An 11800-nucleotide genomic window follows, 5' to 3' on the forward strand; every position below is an offset into this window, starting at 1 on the left:
GATTCACTTTGCTGTACACCTGATACTAACATGACATTGTAAATCAACTATACTGCAATAAAAAGTAAAAAATAAATTTCAACGCTGTGGCCACTTAAAAAAGGGTGTGGGAGATCTATATTCCTAATATGGAAAGCTTTCCATATGTGACATGATAAAATCAAGTTGCAGAACATTATGTGGTCTGGAGAGATGCAAAACAAATTGTTCAGTGGTTACCTCCGGGGAATAGAGGGTTGGGGAAGGTTTTGAAGGGGAGACTCGCCTTAATTTTTTTGGCATTGTTTAAATTTTTTTAACTTCTATAATCTTTTAAAATAAAGAACTTAGCCGCAAAAATGGAAGCAGTTCATGCCTACAAAGTACCAGTATCTCCATTATTGAAAGGTAGATGGTACTTCTCAGTTTACATTTTACAAAAATACAAGTGCACAATGTTTTCTACCTTGTTTTAATTATGGAATGATAATTGTCAATTTTTGAATGTTAAGGCAGTTGTTATAAAGAATAGTGTTTTCCAAAACCTATTTGGACTTTTGAGTCTGAGTAATCAAAGTTCTTTTTTTTGTTTGTTTATATAAGTACATATAAATATAATACCAAAAAGATACCTTTCCTTTTTAAAATGGAAATTACGGTACCACGAAGCTCATTTCCCATACTGACCTTATGAGCATTTCTTTTACGTAGTAAAGCAGGGTTTGTCAGAGCTCCAGGCACACCAGGGAAAGGTGGGTAGGACTACCTCTTGGCATTTCAGTCAATATAAGAATTCCTTACTAAGTCACCAAAGGCACTGTAGAAACTTAAGAAACTAGGGACAAATGTCCTAAGGCTTCTATGAAGAAGGTATAACCGTTTGGGGAACTATTTGTCAAGTAGCAGCTTCATGCTCAAGACTGTGGAGAATTCAGAAAACAGTCTGACAATTCCTGGGAGACACAAAATGACTGAAATAATAAAATGCTAGGATACATCATTCAGGAAATTGTGTGGTTAGCCGCCAGGAAACTCGGAGGTCCTTGGTAGCCAAAATCAACAGGGAAGGATTTATGGAGTTTAGATTTCAGACAAACCAGATTTTGAGAAGGGAAGAATGCATTCCAAGTAAAGAATATAGAGAAAGATAGATTCATGACTTTAAAACAAAATTTTAAATGAACAGAAATCTGTAAATAAGTCTTGGGATAATCCTGATAATTGTAGTTTATGTAATACGCTCTTACCAGAAAAGGCAATTTATAAAGGAAGTGAAATTACAAATCTGAAATTTCCGAGCTGTAAGACCTTACAGACCATGTAATCTATGCCCTCACACAAATGGTAAAACACACACTCAGAGAGGTTAGGTGACTTCCATTGAAGTCTCTAATACATATGTTAGGACCTGAGTATTTTTTTCTGTCATACTTTGTTCCAGAAAGGATTTAGGGAATCTCTACAAATACATGATGTTTAAGATGCATCAGTTGAAAAAACAAGTAGCAGAATTAAATAGCATGATGCCGTTAAGAAAGAGTATGTATAGGGAATTCCCTGGAAGTCCAATGGTTAGGACTCAGGGCTTTCACTGCCATGGCCCGGGTTCAATCCCTGGTCGGGGAACTAAGATCCCGCAAGCCATGTGGCACGACCAAAAAATAAAAATTAAAAAAAAAAAAAAAAAGAGTATGTATACAAGAACGTTAAACTTGGACTATCAGTGCCCTTATGGGTAATCAATATTAGAACTAGTCCATATTAATTTTTGAATTTTAACTTTAAAAAAAAATAATGTACATCTTCTATTTAAAATCAAGGAAAAGAAGATTTTTTAAAATGACTTAAGAGATACAACTATTCCTGATACCAAGACAAGAGGGAAATTTCTCTTTGGTGCTCTACATAATATGATAAACAATGTCCTTAACAGAATAAATGCAGCACGAAGTTCTAAAATCCATTCCTAAGGATAGGCTATGACAAAATACTGTCTCCTCAAATTCAACCTAGATGCACAGCTAGTTCTCTGCTGGTCTGGCTTCATCTAGGGATTGACTCGAGAGAAGCTTGAAGAAAAGATGGAATATATATAAAACTGTATTAACTGCACATTAGCCTGCTCACCGAATTTCTCTGCTGGGAGAAGGGGTGTAGGTATCACCACTTTTAAAGTGGTGTTAAATCAATAGGTTATAATTTTAAGAGGATCAGTGGGGCATAACACATTATTTTTTAAACCCCTCTTCCAAAAAAATTATCAAAATTTAAAAAGGCCCTTACTGATCCCAAACATTCTAACTGCAATTCTGTGTTTAATTCACGCACGTTCCCCAGTCACTGATTACTGTCCAGAGTCAAACGCTAAGGAGAAATTATAGCAATAGCCACAAACCATTCTACATTATTCCCAACAGGGACTGAGAATCATTAAATACTATTCAGTGGCAAAATTTTACACCAAAAGATCTTGTATGCTGACCAAACTAATAAAAAAATGACATAAAAAATACTAAAGAACTTACTTCTCTAAGTGAAACACTCCAGGGGGCGCCCAAATTAACCTATTTTAGGAAGGCAGGGGAAAACACATGGCTCTAGGGATACACACAGAAAAAGAGGAGGACAAGAAAACACATCAGACAGGAATCCCTGGCAGTCCAGTGGTTAGGACTTCTCGCTTCCACTGCAGGCGGCACGGCCAAAAAAAAGAAAAAGAAAAAAAAAAAAAGGCCAAAAAAAGAAAGAAAGAAAACACATCAGAGATCTGAGAGGAAGCAGTTTCAAAGGCCATGGGTAGAGGCCGAGCATAGCTGGTCAGAAGCAAGTGCTGCTTTGAGATTAAGAAAGGTTGAGAACTAAGAAGACTTAGATTTGACCATGCCGTTAGCATTAGCTATTTTAACTGCCTGCTTTGAGGTAAACTTTCAGTAAAATAGTTATGATTACAGCTGAAATAGAGGGAATTTTATGAAAAGGCAGATAACTTCCCTCCCATCAGCTTGTTCTTTCAGATTCTGGCACATACACGGGTAAATGAAAACTAGAATCTAGCAGACTTATTGGGCCACGTAAGCAGAGCAGGCAGCAAGGTAATAGTTAATGATGCAGCTTGCACACATTTATTTAGGACAGGCAAAATTCCAGCCAGGCTTTCTCAAAACTAGGGCAGAATTTTTTTAAGTTGCACTTATTCCCATCTCTCAGATCACTTTAAACAAAATATGTATGCCTTGAGTCAGGATGAACAGATGCCTATTTTTTCTGGAGATACTCAGATGTTCCTTCATTCATTAAAACCAATTTCACAGTTTTATTTTAAAGTAAAATTATTCTCACTTCTCTTCCTTCTCTACCATCAGCATATGACCACAGAAAGAAAAAACTGTTTTTTAAATAACACAACTCTTATATGATTAATTTGGCATGTTTCCCAATTAAAATACTGCACTCACTCCATTTCTGCACAGCTTTCTGTCCCCCTCCAATGCAGAAGTAGCCTCAATATGTTCCAAAGCCACAAAAAAGGACTTGAACAATGTCGTTCGTCATTCACTTTATTCAAACACTTAAACGTATCTCTCTCCCAACAGGGCGCTCTGTACATGTCATTCTTCACAGTAAAGAAAAATGCCATCATTCCCCAAATCCATGAACAAGGGAAAATTTTTAGGACATCTTTAGTTTGTAGCAGAGACAACAGCCCAGACAATCAACAATGCTACCCACAAGATGCCAGTTTCCTACCCCTACCCTTTTCTCTCTTCTTTTTCTAAAGATAAGATTTAGGGCTTCCCTGGTGGTGCAGGGGTTGAGAGTCCGCCTGCCGATGCAGGGGACGCGGGTTCGTGCCCCGGTCCGGGAGGATCCCACATGCCGCGGAGCGGCTGGGCCCGTGAGCCATGGCCGCTGGGCCTACACGTCCGGAGCCTGTGCTCTGCAACGGGAGAGGCTACAGCAGTGAGAGGCCCGCGTACCGCCAAAAAAAAAAGATAAGATTTAAAATCTGCTCATTTTAAGAGAAGTATAGTAATCCACACATTAATTTACAACTAAAAATAATGAGGTTCTTAAAAAAGAACAACTTTCTCTATCTAGGTTCTAAGATGACTAGACCAGCTTGTGGGCGAAACGAGAGATTATGAGGGACTGTGAAACAGACAGATTTGCCTTCCTCCCTTGAAATCTCTTCAAGGTTCAGACAATTCAGTAGTACTGAAAAGGTCTCAGCTCCGACATATCCGAGGCGAAAAGCTTGGACGACGGTGGCCAACAAACCAAGACAGTATTATGCACTTGGCTTTCAATAAACTGAATCTAAGACTGGGTGGCCCACTGATGAATGGGAGCATGAAACGAGAGGCAAGTTTCGACACACGCATAGACTCCTCGACCCAAAGTTACTTTGGAGAGAAGCCACGAGAGGCTGCATCAGTCCTCAAACTTCAGCTAAGGATGGCTCTTCTTTCTCCCCAGTGTAAAACAGCAAATGCACCTATAAGGTGGAGTTGTCAATAAGAGTTCCCTTCTGACTTTGAAGCAAGGAGCAGGGAAACAATCAGAAGGCTTTCCAGATACACCCGGGAAACAGAAGGCAAACCAACATCAATTTAAACAGGCCTCACAAAAGAGAAAACTCTGTTGGAGGTCTTCAAAAAAACACAACATTCATGGACGGGCACAGAAGGGAAACGGCGATGGCCTTGGGACTCCGGGGGAAAGTCCATCAAGATGCTTTGAGATCTCGGCTGAGAGAGTGAGTTCAGCCTCCATCCACCACCAATGACTCCGCATCAGACGTATCCCAAAAGGAGTCTCCACGAGAGCCCATCTTCTTCCAAAGAGCTCTTAACTGAGATGAGTGTCCAACACACATCCTCCCCTGACCTGTCAAACTGCAGCTGCGGCTTCTTGTCTGACCCTCACTCCCCTTGGCTCTCTGCTCTCCGGCAGTGGGTCTCAGGTCTTTACCGCCAGGCACGATTCAGGAGTTTCACCTGTGCCAGTCTCTTAGTGATCATGGTGGCAAAGACCAGACCAAAGAGGACGCTGCTGATTAGCACATAGTCATAGTCGTCCTTCAGGACATCAAACTGTTTGGATGGGTAGACTCGAGTTTGGTAAATGTCCAAACCGTAGGCCACAACCTGGAAGGCAGAGGGAATGAGAAATCCGTAAGAAAGGCACCAGTGATCCGCCACAACCACAACCTCTGGTCACAAAGGAAACAGACTCCTCAGCTGTTTTCCCAAGGGTGAAAGAAAGAGCAGGTGTCGCACAGGGTGGCTGTGGACAAGGTGGCACAGGCTGGGCTGGGGCTCTACTCACCAAACAAGTGGACTCCAGGCCCGAGGGAGCTGTGTAGATACCTCGCATTCGAGAAACTGTCTGGTTATAGTTAATGAACCGCTCTGCGTGGATCTGTACGTCTGGAGAATATGGGATCAGGTTCTCCTCTCTGCAAAACATCAACCAGGACCGGCATTCAAAACTGCTGTAAGGGGATCTCCTGGCTGCCCTGAGCCCTGGGAGGTTTCCAGGCCACGTATCAGCCTCATATCTTCTTCCAAGGTCTATGTGCATCAGGGAATGTCAGGAAGGGCTGCAAGAAAGAAAGCTGTATGGAGAGTAAGACAGATCTGGATTCCTACCTTGTTCTGAATCTAAAAAAAACGAAACCACAGACGACCAGTATTTCACACTAGAGAAAGAAAGGGTCATTTTAAAACCAAAACATCAAGCCACTAGGCCAGTTCCTGCTCTTCACTCCAGAGTACCTCAGTCCACCAGCTTTAACCTCCCCCCGCTCCAAACCGTCCTCCCTTCCCTACGTGCAGAGACACATCTACTGCCTCCTCGCCTTGCCCACAACTCCTCACAACCCTCAGGGAAGAGAGTTCAGGATGGAGGCAAGAAAATACGCAGAGATGATGGCTGGAAACACAAAAATGAAAACTAGGACTTCCCTGGTGGCGCAGTGGTTAAGAAACTGCCTGCCAATGCAGGGGACACGGGTTCAAGCCCTGGTCCAGGAAGAACCCACATGCCGCGGAGCAACTAAGCCCATGCGCCACAACTGCTGAGCCTGCGCTCTAGAGCCCACGAGCCATAACTACTGAGCCCACGCGCCTACAGCCCGTGCTCCGCAACGAGAAGCCCACACACCGCAACGAAGAGTAACCCCTGCTCGCCACAACTAGAGAAAGCTCGCGCGCAGCAACGAAGACCCGATGCAGCCCCCCCGACAAAAAAAGAAAACTAACACCGACAGCTGTTGGCTTCCCACGTGACCCAGGCCCCAGCACCTCCCTCACCTCATTTCCCAGTGTCCCCACCACTGGCTGCTCCAGCCGCAGTGGCCTCCAGCCCTCCCTGTAACTTACCAGACATGATCTCAGGACACTTATGACGGCTGTTCCCTCTGCCTAGAACATTCTCCTTCGACATCCACAAGGCCAGCTTCTCACCTCCTTCAAGTCTTTTCTCAAAAGTCACCTTTTCTGAGGGGCTTTCCCAGGCCACCCTCTCAAGTTGCACCCCTCCACACCCTTCCTAGACCCCACCCCTTCTTAGTTTTTCTCTCCTTGCCATCTACAAGCACACTAATACAGCATTATTTCACTTGTTTATCTTATTTATTATCCACCTCGTCGCCCCCACCGGAATGCAAGCTCCATGAGGGCAGATGTGTTCACTGCCACATCCCCAGCAGAGCAGGACAGTGCACAGCAGACCAAGGACCAAACGTAATCAAGACGCCAAGTTCTTTAAGGTCACAGCCTTCAGCACTACCCACAAGGGTCTCACCTGCTTTGTTCTGTTGGGATCTCGGGCCGGCGGGGATCCAGCAAGGCCTTAGGAAGGGAAAGAATTGCTCCGGAAGGCAGCCCAACTACATACACAGAAACAAGTCAACAGAAGTGAGTGTTCACACTGACCTGATCCCCGATTAGGGCTACTTACAAAAATGCCCTTATCACAGAAACCGAAATAGAGTTTAAAACCAAAAAAATGGGTCACTGAGGCTCCCTTAAATGGCCAAAAACAATAATCCAATACACCTGGGTCTGAATGAAGGTTCCCATTTTTGAAGATACTAGTTTCTTCACATACCATCCTGAGACATCAGAAAATAAAGAGCTAGACTCAAGAACTGGGTAACGATGACAGAGAAGAGCATGGAAGCCCACTTGGATCTCTTCATCCTCTTGCTTTTCTCCAGCAATACCTGCCCCAGCTAAGCAGGTCTCCTCGCTGTCAGCCAGACAGGAGCCTATGGTTGGCTGAAGCAGTGATGCTGGTGGGGGATGGGGGTGGGGGGAGGGCAGCCGGAGGACCGGGCAACATGAGATCCCAGCAGTTTCAGGAATGGTGGGAATTAAACTCGGGAAATTACCAAGCAGTCTGTCTTCCTCATATTTGAGGGTAAAATAGTAATACCAAGTGCCTGTCAAATCTGACAGTCCCGAATGTCTTTGGTAAAATCAACTAGACAGAGCGACCTGTCTAGTTGAGTCTTGAACTTGAACTACATGAAGATGAGACCCTACACCTTGCCAGTTTCTGCAGCCCATCTGCACAGGCTACCTGCTGGGTATGATATCAGGGCTCAACTTGCCAAACGAGGTGAAAACAGAAGAGACATGAAAGTGGTTCATCAGAAACAAGGACGAGGAGGGATGTGTCAGCTCTTTTACGGACGGCAAAGCCAGACTAGGGAACTTTTTCTGCTGGTATAAGCCCTCCTCACTGATCCCGGCTCCGTCCTTCAATGCGGCTGCCTGAAGGGACCCGGCCACTCACTGAGCAGGTGTCGGCTGGTGATGCCCCGCTCGGTGATGGTGGCCTCCATGGCGCTGATGGCGGAGGGGAAGATGTAGGACTGCTGGAGGACCTGGGGCAGCTGCGGGCGGTCCAGGGAGCTGAAGGCCGTGGCGTTGTACTGCTCGGTGCCCTCGTAGAGCTCCAGCGCGGTGAACTCGTTGCGTCGGGCCTTGGTGTTCCAGTACTGGTACTGCGGAGAGAAGAGGAGGGGGCTGCTTGGGGCTCAGCTGCTGGTTCAGCTGGAAAGGGGAACGTACACGCAAAGGCACGTCCAGGAAGGAAAGAAACGACCAGCACCCTAGCTTCCTTCCAGCTACCAAGTTTACGAACCTTCAGGGTAGCTGTACCTAGACTATCCAAGTTCTCCACAAGACAAAGGAATTCTCAAGATTCTTAGAAGTCAGAAGACTAATAGCTAACATCTGAGCGCTTACTACATGCCAGGCGTTGTTCTAAACTCAAATAGAGGTGACTGCTGTTACCCCTATTTCATATATAATAAAACACAGAAAGCTTATGTAACTAGTTCAAGGTTGTACAGTCAGGAAATGGAAGATCTTACAGGCAGTCTGATTCCTGAGCCCAACCCCCTACCCAGCACCCACTGCTGCCAGCCAGGAGTTTTGAATTCTATGAAAACGCAAAGTAGCAACTGGTTTCTGGAACAATAGGCAAGGAAAGGATTTAGGCTGCAGGGAGACCAGCCACGTACTCTTATGCTACGTCAGGCCCCGGGGGGCGCCCCGAGTTCACGCGCCACGCCTTACCACCACCCAGTTTTCCGAGTGCACGATGTGGACGGGGCCCTTGGCCTTCCTCTGCACGGAGGAGTGGATGACGCGCCCAGTGACGCCGTCCACAAGGAAGATGCCGATGAAGGTGCGCTCGTGGTGAACATCTGTGCTCTCTGTCACCACAGCCAGCAGGTTGGGGTTCAGGCTCTGGGGAGACCGAGAGGAAAGCTCCTTCAGAACCACAGCGGCGTATCATGAGCAGGGGGGAAGGCAGGGCCAGAGCTCTCCGGCTGACAGAGGAAGAGGGTTTTCTGGTTGGAAGAGCTTCCTGTTTAGAGGGCCTCATCGCTGCACTCGTTCAGTGTCTGCTGGAGGCTGGGGGCCACGCCAGGGACTTTGCCTCCATCCTTTCCTTGAATCCCATAAACAACCCTGCAAATAGCTGTCACTATTCACGTTTCACAGGTGAAATGTCTTGAAGTAGTTAAGCAACTTGCTCAAGTCACAGGCAAGCAAACGGTAACTCAAGATACAACCCGGGCCGGCCCACTCAGTGATGGAAGGACGTGGGTCCAGCAACACGATGACTCTCCCTCCACCAGTGCCCTCCTACCACCACACCAACGGATGGGTCTCAGTTCTCATCTGACTTGAGCGACTAGTACCAGGTGACACAGGCGATCACTCCCTTCTTGAGACACCTTCTCTACCTGGCATCCAGGACACCCGTGCCCGGTTTTCCTTCTGCTGTCTCGGCCACTCCTTCTCAGCCCCCGCTGTGGGCCCCTCCTCCACTCCCCAGTCTCTGGACGTTCTGTCTACACTCGCTCTCATGGTGATCTCAGCCAATCTCGTGGCTTTCACACCATCTACAGGTGCTGGCATCGCCTGAGTTTACATATCTAAGCCAGACCTCTCCCTGAACTCCAGACTTGATTAACAGACCACCATATCAGTATCATTTCTTAGGTGTCTCATCTCAAACTTGACATGCCCCAGACTGAACTCCTGTTCTACCCCTGATAAAACCTGCTCCCCACAAGGCCTCTCGAGTGTCAGTGCCTTGTATCTGGGACCTCTGAGTCGTCCTTGACTCCTTTCTAACACAGACACCAACACCCCATGCATCACCATATACTATTGGTTCTACCTTCAAAAGTATCCAGAATCTGATCCCATCTCACCTCCCCCAACCAACCCAGCTGAAGCCACCATCGCCTCACCTGGATTATCACAGTAGCCTGTCTGCCTGCTCCCCTCCTCGGCCCTCTACAGTCTAGTCTCAACAAAGCAGGCAAAAAATCTCCACAACAAATATGAATCCAAAAAGCCCTACTCCTGGGAATTCCCTGGCGGTCCAGCGGTTAAGACTCTGCACTTTCACCGCCGAGGGCATGCGTTCAATCCCCGGTCAGGGAACTAAGATCCCGCAAGCTGCGTGGCATGGCCAAATTAAAAAAAAAAAAGGGGGAAGTTCAAGAAGCCTAAGCAAGTTACCCATGATGAACAGCAAGTCTGAACCTGGACCGTCCAACTGGAGGCTTGCACTCTGCCTCACGCTTAGTGAAGCAGCTGCCCTTGTCGAGTTCCTTGGTCGTGTTGCCCTGTTCTATTACGCCTCCTCCTCCAACTCAGTCTCTCCTCTGCCTGAGGCTGTAATTCATGTTCGTCACCACAATGATTACATTCCCTCATAGGATAGCTCTGCAACCGACTAGTCACCTCTCCGTCTCCCCGCCCTCACCACTAACTAGAGTGATGGATCACAGAGATGGAGTTTCTGATGGATCGACTAAGGTTTAACCCCAGAAAGGTCTATCAGTACTACCACTAAAGACGACAGCTACCATCTACTCGGTAGTGGCCATATATGCCTGGCACTATGCTAAGCATGAGTGCCTCAGGTGGTCATCACAACAACCCCAGGAGAAGGCCATATCATGCCCATTTCACAGACAGTAAATTAAGGCTCAAAGGGATTAAATGACTCACACAAGGACCCACAGCCACCAAATCCCAGAGCCAGAATTACACCCCGTGTTCTGTGCGCTACGCCAGATGGCTGGCCGTACCTTGTAGAGCACGCTTCGGTCCCCCATCACTCGGCCCTGCGAGTGAACGTGCTCGCTGCTGCGCTTCCCCTTCACCTGGACGATCCGCTGCACCTCCGGGGGAATGGTTAGCTCCCAACTCAGCTCAGTGGTGAGATCCTGGGGTGGGGCAAAAGAGCCAGCACCGGTCATCAGGGAGGTACCCTTAGACCCGCGAGAGCTGTGGCTAGACACGTCCTGCAGTTCAGCTGGGGCCTCTGTGCGGGAGGGAACAGGGAGCAGAGCTCCCAGAGAAGCAGCGAGACGGATCTAGCTTGGGAAGAAGTTTGGAACTCTCAGTTCAAGTAAGAAAACTAGTAAAGCCCAGTGTGCTTCGGCTGCAAACAGCAGCCTCCTGGGCAGTGGAGGCACCAGGTGCTTGTCTGGGCTGCCCAAGGGGACCTGGGAGACGGTCCTCTCCAGTGGACATTCATGTCTGACCTCATGCTGTCCCCAGTCTAGGCTCCAGACAGCCCTGCGAGGTGACTTTGGAAAGCCCCGGGGCCCAGTGGCCAGCCAAGTCATCATATCCATCTGCACCAAGCTGCAGAACAAGGAGCATGTGACTGAGGCCCAACATGGAGCCAAGTTCAAGTTCCCTGGCTGCCAGAAGATCCACATCTCCAAGAAGCGTGGCTTTACTAAGTGTAATAGAGATGAATTTGAAGACTTGGTGGCTGAAAAGCAGCTCCTCCCGGATGGCTGTGCGGTCAAATACGCCCCTAATCTGTGGCGCCCTGTACACATGGCGGGCCCTGCACTCATGAGCCTTGGAGCTGCCCCTCCTCACTCACGTCACCAATAAACCCTACTTCTTGTCAAAAAACGGAAAGATACTAAAGCCAGTGAGAAAGGAGAGGAATACTTAATAGTATCCCATCGTTTACCTGAGTAAGAATAATTCAAAGAAAATTTACCACTTATTACTAAAATCTAAGTTCCCTGTACACTGAGCCAGCAGTGAATTACTAAGCTGGCGGGGACCTCAAAAAAATATTACAAGAGGGCTTCCCTGGTGGCGCAGTGGTTGAGAGTGCGCCTGCCGACGCAGGGGACGCGGGTTCGTGCCCCGGTCCAGGAAGATCCCACATGCCGCGGAGCGGCTGGGCGCGTGAGCCATGGCCGCTGAGCCTGCGCGTCCGGAGCCTGTGCTCCGCAACGGGAGAGGCCACA

The 11800-nt window shown here is 47.4% G+C and overlaps 1 protein-coding gene and 1 pseudogene across 4 annotated transcripts in view; one reads left to right on the forward strand and one right to left on the reverse strand.

The window, feature by feature from the left end:
- Window positions 1-3520: 3520 nt before the first annotated feature.
- The window catches only part of EMC1 (ER membrane protein complex subunit 1), a 25046-nt gene continuing 16766 nt past the window's right edge, over window positions 3521-11800 (reverse strand). For all 4 annotated transcript variants that reach the window (XM_007104595.4, XM_007104596.4, XM_055083736.1 and 1 more), the window contains 6 exons: window positions 10610-10747; window positions 8571-8744; window positions 7783-7993; window positions 6787-6871; window positions 5308-5437; window positions 3521-5126 (listed from right to left, as the gene is read on the reverse strand). In XM_007104595.4, coding sequence (XP_007104657.1) covers window positions 4947-5126; window positions 5308-5437; window positions 6787-6871; window positions 7783-7993; window positions 8571-8744; window positions 10610-10747 — 918 coding nt within the window. In that variant the 3' untranslated portion in view covers window positions 3521-4946. The remainder of the gene's footprint in view (window positions 5127-5307; window positions 5438-6786; window positions 6872-7782; window positions 7994-8570; window positions 8745-10609; window positions 10748-11800) is intronic.
- Window positions 10925-11042, forward strand: LOC112065355 (uncharacterized; annotated as a pseudogene).

Source organism: Physeter macrocephalus, chromosome 3 (assembly GCF_002837175.3).
Source record: "Physeter macrocephalus isolate SW-GA chromosome 3, ASM283717v5, whole genome shotgun sequence".
NCBI classification, from domain to species: Eukaryota; Metazoa; Chordata; class Mammalia; order Artiodactyla; family Physeteridae; genus Physeter; species Physeter macrocephalus.